Below are 17,476 nucleotides of genomic sequence, written 5' to 3' on the forward strand. Positions count from 1 at the left end.
CATTATAACTATTTTCCCTCTAACTGACATACCCTAAAATAAACCTTGTATCTTCCCATCTTTGTAGGTTCAACTGTTTCCAGTTATCTGATTGTACGGTGGTCCTGAAAGTTGAGAGATAATGGTGATAACATGAACAGAGCACATGTGAATGTGTATGTGTATGTAGTACAATATATATATATATATATATATATATATATATAGGTTTAAACTTGTAGAGCTTTAACACTTTCTGCTGGACACAATCATTCAGGTCAGTACCACTTGATATTGAACTTTCAATATATAGCATTCTTTCTGCTGTGTGAAAGCATACTTATTTACACTTTACTAGAAATTACAAACTCATTACCACTATCAAGAAGTATTTAATAAGTAATGGAAACTGTACTGCATCTGTAAAAAGTTACATAATAGTTTGTTATATATGTTCTTGGAATCCATTTGTCCTGAAGTGATTGTGCAACTTATATGTAAACAGAAATATGTATACTACATATTACAATGAACATTGTAGGAGGAACATTAATTATACTAAAACATTAGTTATTCTAAAATATAATATAAATGAAACAGAACTTTGTAGAACATTTCCTGCTAAAAAATAATTGTGCTCACATGTCGTTAAGAGTCACTGTAAAAAATCTGTGACATTTGGCCAAGAAAGGGCACTGATCATTTGTGGTCTATGGCTGATATCTCTCTCTATATACAGTATATGTTACTTTGTCAGCAGTGTATTACAATGTCAATGTGGACCAGTTCAAAATACACTAAAAATATATGTGAATGAAGCCTAAGTTTCAGAGGCCTGGCAATGCATGATCTGGGCAGATTACCTGCTATGTCAGAGGACACAACACTGGGTGCGATGTTGAGGGGCCCCATATAAGCTATTAGTCTCACTACTATGTATGTGCAGGATCAGAAGACCAGAGTTGGGGCCCTCAGGTTCCAGAGCAGCATTTATTTGGAGGTGCAGACACAGAGGATCCTTTCAAACGTTTGCTGTGGGCTCTGTGATTAAGAGTTACGCCCCCCACTTAGAGTACATAATAATACTCTGTTCTGTTTTACCTGAGGTGCATTTACTGGGAGGTTGTGACACTTACAGCAAGTGTTTGTCAAATAATGACCTACATTATTGATTGCTATAACAAATGTACTCACTATAATTTTAACATGCACCATACTCATCCAGAACAACGCCTGTTACTTATTGGTCAGCCTCTCCAGTCTAAGGTCACTTTCCAATAATCACATTACAGGACAATATGACACAAGCAGGTGTTACGCTGCCTTATAGTATCGCTGACTGTATGGGTTATTAACCTGCATATTATTTTATTTTCTTTCAATGACATAGGTGTGGGAGACAGTATTTTATAGTGGGCTCTCTTTGTTGAGAATAGTGTAATATAAGTAAAAATAGATGACACAACATTACTGCATAACTGTATAGGTAAATGTAATGAGTTTTGTGTATATATATATATTGGGATCTATTTATCAAGGCATATATGGCAAAATAAAAATTATTTCATTGTTTCCTTCATATTTGCACCTGGACATTGGTTTTGTGTGACATGGCCGGATGTAGAGTCACGCCTTATAATGAGATGAATCCTTACCGTGCAATGTGTCACCCTGCTCGCACTCCTTTGCACTGCACCAACGTACACTCAGGGTTTGCCGATATCAGTTTGCTCTGTTTTTGAGTCACTCTGTGTTATATGTATTACATATGTCACTTCTTGTTATATGTATTACATACAGTATGTCACCCCTCTGAGTAGAACAGAGCACTCTCTATGTTGCAGCATTAGCACACAGAGGGCCTGATTCAGACCCGGTCACAAGCGCTGAGCGCTCGCAACTGGGTCGATGTTTTCCCACTGGGCATGCGCACGACGGAGCCGGCTCCGTTGTGCGCATGCGTGAGACCCGGCTAGCGATGGGTGCTCCGTCGCTCCGGGTCTCGCACCAAAGGGGGCGAGCTGTCGATGGTTAGTGACAGCTCGCCCCGTTCGGTGGGTGGCCAGGGGGGTGAACGGCCAAACGGAGGTGTTCCCAATGGAACGCTTGCCGTTTGGGGGTGGCCCCACTGATATCACAAGTGATGTCAGTGGAGAGCTTCCAGCTCTGTTGGAGCCGAAAGCTCTCTGGGGCTTGCGGCCACGAGACCCTACCACAAGGGTCTTGTTGCAAGCCTGATGGTCGCGATGGTCTTGACCATCGCGACCATCAACCTGGCTGTTCGCTATAGCTGTGGGTGGTTACCTACAGCTATGCGAGCGGCCAGGAGGCCGCTCCAAAAAAAAAAAAAAGAAGCCCTGATTCAGAGCAAGCACTCTTTCAGAGTGTACGGCTCTGAATCAGGCCCTCAGGCCCTGATTCAGAGCCGGACGCTCTGAAAGAGCGCTCGCTCTGAATCAGGGCAATTTTTTTTGAAGCAGCCTCCTGGCCACTCGCATAGATGTGGGTGGCCACCCACAGCTATAGCGAGTGGCCATGATGATGGTCACGATGGTCAAGACCATCGAGACCATTGGGCTTGCGACGAGACCCTTGTGGTAGGGTCTCATTCATCGCAAGCCCCAGAGAGCTTTCTGCTCTAACAGAGTCGGAAGCTCTCCACTGACATCACTCGTGATGTCAGTGGGGCCGCCCCCAAACGGCAAGCGTTCCCTCGGGAACGCCTCCATTTGGGCAGCCACCCCCTGGCCCGCCCACCAAATGGGGCGAGCTGTCACTCAACATCGACAGCTCGCCCCCTTTGGTGCGAGACCCAGCCAGCTCCGTCGTGCGCATGCGCTGTGGGCCACCATCGACCCAGTTGCGAGCGCTCAGCGCTTGCGACTGGGTCTGAATCAGGCCCAGAGCCCTTTGTTTTGATGTTTTTCACAAAAAGGGATATATTAAATAAAATCAATCTCATAGGCAAATAATTTCCTATCAGTGGTAAAATTATCTATTTATACCAAATCATATATTACCATGAAAACATTTGGCATTTGCATCTATAATGACTTGCTAAGGTGACATGGTGACATCATTGTGCTATATTTATTTTGCTGAGGTTACAAATATTATCTACCATAAAAAGTAAAAAACATAAAAACTCTGTATCAATAAATAAATAAATGTAACAATGCTCCACCTGTCAGTTAGCAAAGCATAGCTAACATTCATCATTCACAAAGAATATTCAAATTAATATCTAACTAACAACAAAACATACTCTTTAATGTGACATAATTTAACATGTTGGTTTTAAATTTCCTGTAAATATTTCACTTGTAGGATGCATTTGGATAAGCAACTGTGGATTTTGTCTGCTGTCATAATAGGTGCCTCTGCTGCACATGTCCTTAACCAAGAATGGAGTGCATGGAAATCCAAATATGGTAATTTTTTTATGTATAGTCTGTGTGTGCGACAGAAATATGGAGCCTGTGTAATAGGAAGGTTTCCCTATCTTACCAGAGTAGAATACGTAATCAAATAGATGATACCTTGGCGCAATGGTTGTAACAAATATATGTATGTATTATGGGTCATACGCTAAATCATTGTAGAGTGTCTTAATGGGGTATAGGAGTATCTAAATATTGTAAAGCTTAATATTTAAGTGCAAAAATAGCTTTAAAGTAGTAGACAATATTTTTTTTTTAATCTCTTTATTTAGAGTAGTTGACAAAAAATACAGTGCAGTGAGAGACAAATGCAATACAAATATAGGTAGTATACTATTCTTATAAAGTGATGGATTAGGTGTATATTATAGTCCAAACTCTCTATCTAAAGATGTATTATTTCATCATGCGTAACAATTTCCATATAGGATTATTTGTATAAAGCATTAATTGTAATAGAACAACCTAGGTACAGGTACATATATAAAAAGTAATATAAGGTAACAAAAAAATAAAAAAAATAATAAAAACATATCTTTAGGAGATCTAGAAAATAATTTCTGCATAAAGGTCAAAAGTGCACATACTGTACATATAGGTCTCAGAGTATGATGTTTCCTAACACTCATATAAAGTCTAAAGTCTAAGGGCTGTCCTTTGTCAAGTTGAATAAATATCAATGTTTGGAATGGGAGCAAGAAAGTATTTCTTGATATAAAGAGTGAACAGTGGGCCTGATTCAGAGCCGGTCGCTCTGACAGAGCTCGCTCTGAATCAGGACCGGTCTTTTTTTTTTTTTTAGAACGGCCTCCTGGCCACTCGCATAGCTGTGGGTGACCACCCACAGCTATAGCGAGCGGCCAGGAAGATGGTCGCGATGGTTAAGACCATCGCGACCATCGGGCTTGCGATGAGACCCTTGTGGGTCTCGTTGCCGCAAGCCCCAGAGAGATTTTGGCTCTAACAGTGATGTCAGTGGGGCCGCCCCCAGATGGTAGGCGTTCTCATGGGAACGCCTCCGTCTGGGCAGGCACCCCCCCGGCTCGCCCACCAAAGGGGGCGTGCTGTCACTCAACATCGACAGCACGCCCCCTTTGGTACAAGACGGATTGCCCGTCGCTATCCGGGTCTCGCGCATGCGCACGACGGAGCCGGCTCCGTCGTGCGCATGCGCTCTGGGCCACCATCGACCCAGTTGCGAGCGCTCAGCGCTTGCGACAGGGTCTGAATCAGGCCCAGAGTCTTTGTATTTTAAGAGTTTTATATAGAGCAAGAAGTAGTTTAAACTCCCAAAGTATATTTACAGTATGTAAAGTCAGTCATATTTCAGTATATGTTAATAATTCAGCATTACATTACAACATTACAATTATTACTCTACGGCAATCAACCTCTTTCACTATTTCTAATTATAGTAATGACTTTAAGCATCAGTAAGTATGCAAAACCAAGAACATTCATGAAATATGTCAATTAGATTTACTATCATTCTAACAGTCACAGAATTTAACAGATATCTATCAAGCATGAAGTAATCATTATCTTGAGACACTAATGATACAATCCTGTAGTTACTGATTGTATTTAATACATTTTGTGCAGAAAAGAAATATGTCACTGTACATGATGAGCTGTTTCGGAGGAAAGCTTGGGAGGAAACCTGGAATAAGGTGCAGGAACACAATCAATTGTTTGACCAGGGTCTCACTAAGTATACGATGGCCATGAACCAGTTTGCAGACATGGTGAGTTTATATGTTTTTTTTAACCAAAGTTTAAAGACTATAAATCCATTGATATATTTACACTGTATAAAGGAATGGACAACTTTAAATACCTTATCTATTGCTGGACTATATCATCTCTATAATGCAATAATCCACTTTTATCTATTGACCTGGCTTTTGACTCACAATTAAGTATCACATTGACTGACAATTATGTGTCCCAAAAAGGCCAAGTTATGAGCCCTCATTGCAGCCCAAATGTGCAATAATCACAATAGAGAAAATAGGTGTACGCCAAAATGTGTGGGTTTTTTTTAAATTAAGGTTATTACTGCCCTCCAAATAGATTTGTGACCATATTAAAAGGGATCTAGACATTTCACTTTCAAAATTAAGTCATGTGACAAAGGTAACATCACTAGGCATCATATACTGAGCCGGCTCCAGGGGTTGGAGCACCCTGTGCTGGCTCTTAAGAGGACGCCCTTAAATGGGGTGCAGCAAAGCAGCGCGCGACTAAAAAATAGGGCGTGGCCTAATTACCATAGGGCACGCCCCCTATGTGACGTTATTTGGAGGCGTGCCTGCATGGCACGCCTCCAAATAACGTCAGGCTGGGGGGGAGCCTCACTAGCTGGGCTTCCCCCAGCCCTCTCCCATCACTGAATGGATGCCGTGCGCATCCATTCAGACTCCGGCATTGTTTTTTTTTATTCATGGGCTGGCTGCTGGCACTGACAGGCAGGCTGTATGTATGTGGTGGGGTGCGGCATGCCAGCACATTAGTCACACACACACACACAGCCTGCCTGCCAGTGCCAGCAGCCAGCCCATGAGGTGATGGGGGGATGACCCATGAGCGGCATTCACTTACCGTCTCCTCCACACCACGGATGCTCTCTTCAACTCTTCCAGGCCTCCAGTGTCAGCGGTAGGGCAAAAGCACAGCAGCAGCATCAGCAGGGTGGGTGGGCTGAGCAGAGCCCGGCATGACAGTGACAGCCAGGGAAGATGCCGGCAGAAAATCGGCGCGCCCTCTGTAGGTGGCGCCCTCGTGCGGCCGCTTAGGTGGAACATGCCTGGAGCCAGCGCTGATCATAGATAAGATATATTTGACAGGATATTATTATTTTGCCTGCAAAGTATACACATATATGCACGCCTTTTTTTCATATGTTGAACAAATCTGGTCTACAGTTAGTAAAAGCACACCCCCTAAAAAATTACCTGGGAAAAAGATAAAGTGTGTCGTAATTGTAGAATAACTGACACATACATAACAAAGTAGATGCTGTTTTAAAGGATATGTTAGCTAACATTTCTAAATAATAATAATAATAATCCATTATTAATATATTTAGCATGTTTGGTGTAGGTCATACCTGTCATTTACTATAAGATGTTATTGTTTCAGACATCAGAAGAACGTACATCCAGGAATTGTCTGTCTTCAAAAAAAAATTTATCGGTCAAAAAAAATATTCCTGTGCAAGTACATGCAAAAAACCTTAACTTACCCGATTCAGTTGACTGGAGGGATTCAAAATGTGTGACAGAGGTTAAAAATCAAGGGGGATTCTGTGGCTCCTGCTGGGCATTTGCAACGGTAATGCAACTTTATATTTGAGCAGATTTAATTAACCATAGGCATATAATAATTACTTTTTGATAGTTGTAACATTGTTTCATTCAAATGCGATGTACAATAGGGAGATAAAACAAATATATACTGTTAAATATACCAGAACATATTATGAGATGGTAGGTAAGAAAGCTAGTCACTGGTACTTAGGTTGCTGCCTGGTCTGTCTGGGCAGTAGAGGCTTACACGGCTATATTGGGGATCAGCTGGTATTAAGCAGCTGGTGGTGGATTCAGGCAGGGGCAAATCAAGATGATATTCCCTGTGCAGATTTGGTCGCAGAGATGAGATCTGGATTATAGATGCGAACAAGTAAGAATGGATATGGCTTATTGAGCTGAGGTGCGGCTTTGAGAGATGAGGTGCGGCCTTGAGGGCCAAGGTGCAGCCTTGAGGGCCGGGGTGTGGCCTTGAGGGCCGAGGTGCAAATTTGATGGTATGGATGTGGCCTTGAGGGGGAGGTGTGGCCATTGATGGCCAAGGTGCAGCCTTGCCGGCAGAGATGCAGCCTTGATGGTACAGGTTTTGAGACCGCAGGCAGGTCCATTGGATAGATGACATGAGCGGTAGTTGCTGATGAGATAGAACTTGCCACTCTGGGGTGAATTCTGCTGATGCGGTGCGGCTGTAAGCTGAGATGGTAAGCGGAAAACAAACACAAGCTAGGCTGGACAAAAATGAAATACTTACAGGGAACTGGCTGATAAGTATCACAATAGGATCGACATGGACCAGAGTTCACACATGAAGAGTAATCTATAACTAGCGACGTGGCACCGGTACAGACAGAGTAATAAAAGATCCTCCACCAATGAGAGGCAGGTACATAAATTGCTAGAATGTAGGCAGCTGGGATATTGCACGTCATCCAGCAGTACCAGCAGTACCTGTGGCTGCCTGGCGTGCTGGTCTCCCAGTAACTGCAGTCGCCATCCCAGTTTGGCATCCACGTTGCCTCGTGACCAGGCAGACAGGTGCAGCAGGAGAAGGTAACAAGCTACGACAGCGGCTTGTGACAGTGGGAGGATAATTATGTGGGAGGTAGGGCACAGAGCTGACCTAACGTGCGGTCATCCCCAATATAAGATAATGTCGCATTCTCTAATTACTTGATACCTAGAGCAGTATTCTCTACAAGAAACTTTAGTACGTCTGAGAGTGGAGAAAGGAGAACCTACTGCATGGAAGTGATGTTGTAAAGGAACAATTTAAAAGGAAAGTGTCATCATATTCCCACCTAGATGGCCATTAGATGGTCATATTTACTGTAACTATGAAAGCAAATTGAAATAAAGACATAACTTACATTTTCCTAGTTTATATTATTCAAGTTTTCCAAACTTTCTTCTCTTCTTCATTACTGTACAGGAGGTAGATTGAGATATTGTGGTACTGGAGAGGAAATACAAAAAATAAATAAAAACAATTTGTTGGTTACTAGAAAAACTAATGACAGAAATCTGGAAATTGCTATGAATGCTATTTTTAGAGAACACCATAAGGTTAGGGAGGAGCAACCATAGGGTTGCTATAATTTCCAATGGTGCGCCGGATCTGCCATCAATGGTGCAAGTTTTTATGCAAAGCAGTGGATTAGAGATACTGCTGGTGGGTGTCTGTAGGTATTCCATCAAGTGCAGCATTAGCATATACTGGATGCTGCACTGTGTAAAAAGAATCAGTCATGCTGGGACTAGCATCCACCTCTGAATCAGGTCCATAAATACATTTAGTTACATGAGAGCATGGATTACCAGACACTGGGAAACATGCCAATGTCTATGAAGTAAATCACCTGAATTATTATGTTAGAGTAAAAATATATAGAGTCTAATACAGAGTTGTACGCTAAGTGCATCGCTGCTGCGCCTTCATATTCTTGTGTAAATAGACGCCTCCTGTTGGCTTCTGTGATCCACTGCTGTGTCCAATCAGATCACATGTCATCCGAGTAACGCTCAGGTTACTCAGGATGGCCGTGCCATTCACGCAGCCGGGGCCAGTGAAGCTGGGTTGGAAGAAGCAGACACTGGCCTCGGCACACCCAGAAAACTGGGCTGACATGCCCCCTTTACTGTGACATTGACCGTCGCCACCCCTTCCCTGCCCCCAAAATCATGCTGCGGCTTAGGGGACACTGTGACCGCCGTCGCAGACACCGATCGGCAATTGCACAGTACAGATCCTGCGCATGTATACAATTATACAATAGTAATATAATAATGCAGTGGAACTACCAAAACTGCAAACTTTTAAAGTAATGTTTTCCACACAGTTCTCTTGTCCATAGGATCACAGTACGCAAAAAAATGTCTTTGCAACCAGTGATGAAAGATACCTGTGAATATTAACTGCTTTTCCCCTATGTAATATCATATCAAAGATTTACTAAAATCTAAAATGTATGTTTTAAGGTGGGTGTGATTGAGTCACATTATTGTATCAAGAATAAGGAGCTACTTGTGCTGAGCGAGCAGCAGCTTGTAGACTGTGATAGTGAAGATGAGGGCTGCTGTGGAGGATTTCCAGTAAATGCTATGAATTATGTAGCACAATATGGAGTCATGCTGGACAAAGATTATGAGTACTCAGAAAAGGTAGGATCATTTCATTTTAATATTTATCATACAGATAATAGAATTATTAATCAATTTATAAATAGAGCTTTGTGTTGAGAGTATGTACTTGTACAGTGGGTCAATATGGAGGCCCCTGGCCCATGTTCATCATGTCTACAGATACCATATCGACTTGTAACATGTCGACATTGACATAATGTCAACATGTTTGCAATGTCAACATCTAACCCCAACCCCTAACAATAACCAGTACCCCTAACTGTAATGTTATTTTGTCCTGGTCAACATTTGCCAGATGTCGACATTTTAACCATGTTGACATCATTACATTCAGCGTAGTGAATGTCGACTTACTGAATGCATACCGACAGGAAAGTAGCATTCACAAAAGCTCCACAATTAGGTGTATATTTATGAAAGGTTGCGTTTGATCAACATCGATGTTGTGTTTCTGGGCCTAAATCACACAATTAGTAATACTTAAAAAACAAATAAAAAATTGTCTTTTAGTAAATGTGTGATCTAGCCCCAGAAACATAACATCGATGTTGACTGATTTTGATCGATTTTAAACCGATAAATATCAATTAAAATCGACCTTTAGCAAATAAACCCACCAGACCTATTCAGCTTAGAAAAAGATCAGTACATATACTGAGCAACAGAGTTTTAAACAAACATAAAAGAGTTAACTATACATTGTAAAGCTGTTATGTAAGATGGGGCTGCCATAACCCACAGCTGCTTTATCCATTAAGGGTTTAATAATTAAAAGGAAATCCCAGTTTCTCTTCTCTACTTTGTTTTTATTTTACTTAACAATGGTAACAAAACCAGTCACATAACACATTATTATTCTTTTTGAATGCATTTATAAATATTGTAGTTTCAAGTATACTCTGTTTGGTCTCATCATCATTAGCGTCTCATCCCTAAGAAACCTGGTACACCTGCCATTATTGGACGTCTTACATAGGCATTTCATGCACCATCTGTGTCACTGCTGTGGATTAACATATTGCTAAATATTTATATAGGGAATATATTAGCTGATTAATCACATGCTTTCTATGTTATCCTGCTCAGAAATTTACCTGTTTATACAAACCTGATGAAGCAGTATTAGTTAATGTGAGTAAATACTACGTTCTGCCTGGAGAAGACAATATGGCATCGTCTGTGGCACTAGATGGACCTATTACAATTGGAATTGATGCAAGTGAGGACTTTATGTTGTACAATAATGGTAAGTTACATTGTGTAAGAGATAATTATAGCCTTGTTTTACTTAGTTTACCTAACTCTGTATTTATATAAAGATGAACTCGCCCCCACATTTTATTAACATTACACAATTTGTTCTGATTCCATATAAATATGAAATACTTTCTTTAAGGCCGGACATTGTCTGGCTTTTTGCATTGTGTCTCCAGCACCACACCTTTTCTCTCCTGCCTATACTTTCTCCCTGCCTTTCTCTCATCTCTCTCTTCCCTCTCTGTCCTCTAATCCCTTTACTCTTTGCCATCCCAGCTCTTTCTCCCCACCTCTCCTTCTCATCCTTCTCACTCTCCCCGACTGTCTCTCTCTATTACAGCGCCCTCACTATCTCCCATGAATCACTTGATACTGGTGGGAGGGGTCAGGGTTCATACCAGTTGTCACTGCATACCAACGTGATGACATCATTTTTGCCAGAAGTTGATTTTAAGAAATAGACTATTGACATGATAACTAGGTGTACCTTTGTTATTGATTTAGGTGTACCTTTGTTATTGATTGACCATGGTTGAAACATAACCTTTTTAATTATTAACTTAGTGAGACATTTCAGAGACTCCACGCACTTATACAGGTAGTATACAAATTTTTTTCTTTTTTTTCACTCATTTACAGATTAGTAAAAACAAGTTTGGCTACAGAGTGTATACATAAGGCAAATATTTCAGCTACTATGTAAAACAAATTCAATATTTTTTACTTATTATAAATAATTCATTTGTGGTTCTGTTGTAATATACTTTCTATATGGGAAGGGTATGAAATCCTATGTTTATCCTTGGCTTTACCTATCAGATGGTGAATTCCTCTGCGCAAACATCTTAAAGTACTGTACAATGTGTATAATGATATTAGTGTTTCCCTTGCTGTGCTTAATGTTATTTTAAATTATTGGATTTGGTTATTTTATTATGTGAAATTTTCGTGTACACTTAAAACTCTCTCCTCCCAGTGACATGACTTGATAAGTTGATATTGCCTCTGTCATCATATATGAAAATGCTGGCCTTACATTGTAAATAAGCTGGAGTAAAAGGGATCTGGATGTTGGTAAATGAGCTGTGATTGGAGTGACAGTGATCATCACTCATTCTTGTGTTACTTGGATATATGCCGCCTTTCTCCAGCATGTAGGACTGATTCAGAGATAGTCGCAAACCCGATATGTTTGCAGTTGGCTGATGTTTTAATGCACATGCATCGGACTCATACAGCACATGCGTCTTGATGTATTAGCGTTGTCACCTAAGGATTTATTTGCAAAGTGATTGTCAGACAGGGATTGTTTGTGTGCAGCTACAGGGGATGGCAGGCATGTCACAACAGTTTTTGGGGGGCATATCTCAGCCTGCGACTGCAATCCCACATTTGCAAAGGCTCTGATGTCTCAGTTCTGATAGCCAGTCTGAGTATGCATAGGGTTACTGAGAAGTTTGGTAATTGGCTGATCTGTGGCCAATGGCAATCGCATGGATTTGTAAAGACACCTAGGCGGCTGCGTTATTCACATATTTTCACATAGTTGTTACATACAAAGTCATATCATGTTAGGAATTGCATCTGTCTAGGAATCAGGCCCTTAGGCAGCAAGTTACTGGAGCAGCAAAATTTATTTATTTAAAAAGCAATAAATCTAGTATTTAACATTAATATTTTTTAAGCTGTGTGTGTTACTGTGCTAAAAAATAAATATGTGCCTACAATAAATGAATGGTTTATACTTAAAAACTAATTAGACACAAAACAAAATAGTTTTGGGTTTGAATGAAGATCTTAAAATAAAAATGAAATACTTACCTTGCATACTCCATTCACTAAAACCATCGGTTTCCCGATTACTATGCTTACCATATATTTCAGTACTAACAAGGTGTTCATTTTCCCTTCTTCCAAAGAGTGTTATTATTCAACTAAATATTTATTTATTATATATTTATTACCTGTTATTTATATAGCATAAACATATTCCGCAGCTCTGTATAGAGAATATTCGTTCATTCACATCAGTCCATGCCCCAGTGGAGTTTACAACATATATTCCCTACCACACATACACACACACTAGGGATAATGTTTTGTTCTGTTGGAAGCCAATTAACCTACAGTATATTTGTGGAGTGTGGAAGGAAACCAAAGTACCCAGAGAAAACCCACCCAAGCACAGGGAGAATATACAAACTCCACACAGTTAAGGTCATAGTGGGAAATATGTCCCTCATATAGACATGGGGCCTTATTCAGGTGGACACAAAGTCCATCACTGCTATGTCTTTGTACACAGCAGATCTGAGAAGTTATGCAAATGTCGTAGACACAAGCATGTGTAGAGAGATGCCCACCGCTGGCTTCTCACATCTGCCACTTGCGTACAAAGATGCAACATCGGATGAACAATGGTGGTTGCACATTGGACCTCTGAGCAACCCTATGGTTACTCAGAATGTCCATCACAAGAAATACATCGGGGTCTGAACCAGTGGCGGCTCCAGAGGTAGGGTTGCAGGGCAGTACAAAATTCAAATAGGGGATGCACACCAACTGCCGCCAAACATCACTAGCTAGGAACTACTGGCAGTTGGTGTGGCTCCCCTGTTTGAATTTTGGACTGCGCTGCAGCCCCACCTCTGGTGTCTCCACTGGTCAGAAGCACTGCGTAAGAAGATTCAGTAACTGGCTGCTACAGTCTACATCCCTGGTACCTCCCCCTAACAGTCGCTGTCTGTCAATACCTGTGAGTCCTAATCCACAGTGCAACCGCTATCGCAAGACCATTGTGACATGCACAGACTGAAAATATCGTCCGCTTGTGACTGAAATCTGCACTACGTCCACCTCTGAATCAGGCCCATTTGCTCCTATGCAGCAGGTTACCTTATTAGAAGTGGTAGGGGCTGTTATTCTAACTAGCAAGGCAGATTGAAACTTAAAAGTGTTCAGGTTTACTCAGCACAAATGTATTATGTAAACTGATTTATTTATATTGCACATGGATTAGTGAGGTCACGGCATTTTAATTTAACATATATAAAACAATATCTTAAAGCTTTGTGAGGGGCTTCTGCTGAATGTAATGGCATCCCACGTTACTATTTAACAGAGCTACAGTGGAACAAAATGGTAATGTACAGCAATGTATTGGTTCATTGTTGAACTTTTCAATAATGGCGGTCGATTCAATTACATGCGAGTAAGTGCAGCTCTATGCTACACTTACAGTACCGCGGACCAGTATTTAAAGTGGTCCTAGAGAAGTAGTGGAACTCCCTCCCCCCCCCACCCACGGTGCTTTTTTTAAAGAAGGGAAAGCGCGCACTGACAAAGGGGCGTGGTCTTGAAAAAAGGGGTGTGGTCACACAATAGTATTTTCAATTCAAATTGCACCACACAGTAGCACAATCTTGATTCACCCCTGATTCACCTTACACCACATAGTCAGGGGCGCCGAGAGGGGGGGGAGCGGGTACAGATTACCCGGGCTTCCTGAGGGGCCCAGTGGGGGCAAGGGTCTAGCGCCGCTCCCCCCTCCCTTCTCTCTCTCTCTCTCAGCAGCCCAGCACACAGCGTGTGCTGAGCTGCAGTGGAGGACTGCTCGTGGCTGCTGAGCTGCAGTGGAGGACTGCTCGTGGCTGCTGAGCTGCAATGGAGGACTGCTCGTGGCTGCTGAGCAGCAGCCACAGCAGTCTCCTTTGCCTGTGGAGGGGGAATGACCACACTGATCGCGCCCCCCCCTGGCTTTGCGCCGGGCTGAGGGGCTTACAGCGCCCCCCTCCGCGGCGCTGCAAAACTTTTGGGGGGGGCTCGAGGGGGCGTGGCCACACCTCCTGCGATTAGGCCATACCCCCTCTGTACCTGGGCCCACCTCGGCTCTCTACAGCCCTGCACATAATAGTGTCCCTTATTCATGTACGACACACAGCAGTGCCCCTTTTACACAATGCCCACATTTGTGTCCCTTATACACAATGCGCACAGTAGTAGTGCCTCTTATACAATGCCCACAGCAGTAGTGCTCCTTCTACATAATGCCCACAGCAGTAGTGTACCTTATGCAAATGCAATGTCCACCCAGTAGTGGTGCCCCTTATGCAGTGCCCCCAGGAGTGGTAGTGCCCCTTATGCAGTGGCCCCAGTAGTGGTAGTGCTCCTTATGCAGTGCCCTCAGTAGTGGTGCCCCTTATGCAATCCCCCCAGTAGTGGTAGTGCCCCTTATTCAGTGACCCCAGTAGTGGTGCCCCTTATGCAGTGCCCCCAGTAGTGGTGCCCCTTATGCAGTTCCCCCAGTAATGGTGGCCCTTATTCAGTGCCCCCAAGGAGTGGTGCCCCTTGTAGTAATGCCCCGCTCCTGCATGCCTCCGGTCCACCTGGCTGCTCCGAGTCCTCTGAACTATGGGAGAGATATCATGACGTCTCTCCCATACATAGTGCCCATGGGGGGAGGCGAGCCAGAAGCCAGAGCTCAAGAGTGAGCCGCTGCGGGAAAGGAGCCGGGCGCCCGCTGGTAACAAAATCTCAGCTGGCGCCCGGCAAATGCAGCCTCATTGCAGTGCCGGGCTAAGGTGGGTCAGAGGAAGCAGAACTGGTTCCGTCTCCAAATAGAAGTGACGGAATGCAGTTCTGCCCCGTTCCGGTCCACTTTAACCCCTGCTGCAGACTCACAGATTTTCATTTGCAGCCCCATAAGGCAGCGGACAAAAGTTCACAAGGAAATAGATCAGTTGAGCTACTGTTGCAACAGCAACTCACATCCCTTCCTGTCTAATTTAATTGCTCCCTTGGAATTTAGTGGTCCTTTAATTGGCAGTTTGGGGGAGAAGTACTAAGCCTTGGAGATTGATAAAGGGGAGAGAGATTGGGGTCTATGTACTAAGCCTACCAACCAATCAGCACCGAGCTGTCATTTTTCAAACACAACCTATAAAATGACAGGAGCTGATTAGTTGGTACTTTATCTCCATCCTGTTTATCTCTCTCCAAGGCTTAGTACATCTTCCCCTTTTGTATCATTCAGGAGAATGGTGCCAATTCAGTTGCTGCATCAGGCAGTGAAACATCTAGACACATCTCCGGAACCATATTACGTACAATTATAATTATACACTGGCAAATAATGCGAAGGTGAAGGACAGTGTCTTGCAGATGATCACCTAAAGATAGACAAAGAAGCCAGCATAGAAGAATTTACAGTGTATTTGTATAGTTTCTTTGTATTCCCAACTCTTCTGTACAGCACTGTGTAATATGTTTTATCAATAAATGATACTAGTAATGATAATAATATGCATTGTTATATCAGGTATCTTTACTGGTGAATGCAGCGAACAGCCAAATCATGCTATCATTATTGTGGGATATGGCACAGAGCATGATGAAGAAGAGGACGAGGACATAGATTACTGGATCATAAGGAACAGGTATGTTCTAAATGGTAATAGTCACAGCAGCAATCAGGTTTTTGTAGTATCTGAAACGTGGGACAGATAATAGTACACGATTCAAATGAATAATTCTGTCAAATAATTCAAAAGTTTCCTTATAATCAATTTTACAATAAATGAGACAACTTATTAAAATGTTAGCGTGTGCCAAATTGTTAAATACCTTATTACAGTAATAAGACACATAGCCTAAAGTTAATAACATACAATAAAACTTGATTCACTGTCTTTATTCTATTATAAGGGAACTTTCCAAAGCATAGCATCAATATTGCTCAACAATATGTGTGCACCCTGCTTCAATATGAAGAAACTGACCCTAGACATGTAGATTGTTTTGAAGTTAATTCTGGTTAAAGGTGACATACCCTGTCAGGTGCCAATAATGGGGCTGGATATTTGCTAATTTTGGCCATACATATCTGTGTCTAAGTTACAGAGGTATGTATGGTTATTCCACACATGGACCAAAAATCCTATAGAATAGTCAATGTAAACAGATGATAACTGACCAGTCTTGATCAGCATCTGATTGATCCCAGTATGATGTTGATAGGAATCTCTAGTCGTGTTGTCACATGCTTGCAGGTTTTTTAGTCTAACATGACCTTGTTGGCTTTCAGAATTGCTGTGTGTATGGATATATTCATACAAAGTTAGTCACAGAGGAGGGAGACTATGAATTATAAAGTTTATATTACTTGTTATGCTTGTTCTGTTGTATTAAAAATAATATATTGTCTGTTTTTATTTCACTTTTGACACAGCTGGGGCAAGGAGTGGGGAGATAATGGCTATGCAAAGATGAGGCGTAACATTAATCAGTGTGGTATAACAACGATGGCAGCCTCTGTGGATTTGGTACACTAGTTTCCTAGAGTCTCATCATTGAAGAATCAACAGAAACCTATATGGAATAACCCCCTGTTTTATAAAGAAAGTCTTTGTAACCATGTCTACAGTACTTATATTGTAGTCTTTATTTCTGTAGCAACATTTATAAATAAAGATTCATAAGCAAGTTTGAAAATGTTTGAACTTATATTTTTGTGCAAATATCTCTTAGAAGAGTTTTGGTAAAAATACAGTACACGGCTTTAAACTAATTATGGGAAGGTGGAGCTCCTTATTATGGCTAAGTAGAAGTATTTTGGTTGGAAAGCTTATAATTGTGATTATTTTTTATGATTATTATTATTGTTATTATTATTAATAATAAAAATTGTTATTAATAACAAATATTAAACATTTCCTTATATAGTGCCAGCATATTCTGCAGCACTCTACAATTTGTAAACACAGTAATAAAACAAGACTGTGTATTAATAGACAAAAACTAGAAATACACACTAGTATAAGATGAGAGGATCAGCAAACAATTTATATATTTGGT

The 17,476-nt window shown here is 41.6% G+C and overlaps 1 protein-coding gene across 1 annotated transcript; it reads left to right on the forward strand.

The window, feature by feature from the left end:
- The first annotated feature begins 223 nt into the window (after positions 1–223).
- Positions 224–17,072, forward strand: LOC148540379 (cathepsin L-like proteinase). The gene is made up of 8 exons (XM_088443578.1): positions 224–256; positions 3,307–3,410; positions 5,022–5,164; positions 6,561–6,752; positions 9,203–9,385; positions 10,454–10,613; positions 15,942–16,059; positions 16,851–17,072. The coding sequence occupies exons 2-8, from the start codon at positions 3,308–3,310 to the stop codon at positions 16,951–16,953; spliced, it is 1,002 nt and encodes a 333-aa protein (XP_088299704.1). The 5' UTR covers positions 224–256; position 3,307; the 3' UTR covers positions 16,954–17,072.
- Positions 17,073–17,476: the final 404 nt, after the last annotated feature.

Source organism: Taudactylus pleione, unplaced genomic scaffold (assembly GCF_031769625.1).
Source record: "Taudactylus pleione unplaced genomic scaffold, aTauple2 ptg000019l, whole genome shotgun sequence".
Classification (NCBI taxonomy): Eukaryota; Metazoa; Chordata; class Amphibia; order Anura; family Myobatrachidae; genus Taudactylus; species Taudactylus pleione.

Excerpts from the sequence above, each read along its gene's own strand:
- LOC148540379 (XM_088443578.1), top strand. The coding sequence starts at position 3,308 with ATGCATTTGGATAAGCAACTGTGGATTTTGTCTGCTGTCATAATAGGT. Across the intron at positions 3,411-5,021 it reads TGCATGGAAATCCAAATATG|AAAAGAAATATGTCACTGTA; the intron begins GTAATTTTTTTA and ends CATTTTGTGCAG. Across the intron at positions 9,386-10,453 it reads ATTATGAGTACTCAGAAAAG|AAATTTACCTGTTTATACAA; the intron begins GTAGGATCATTT and ends TATCCTGCTCAG.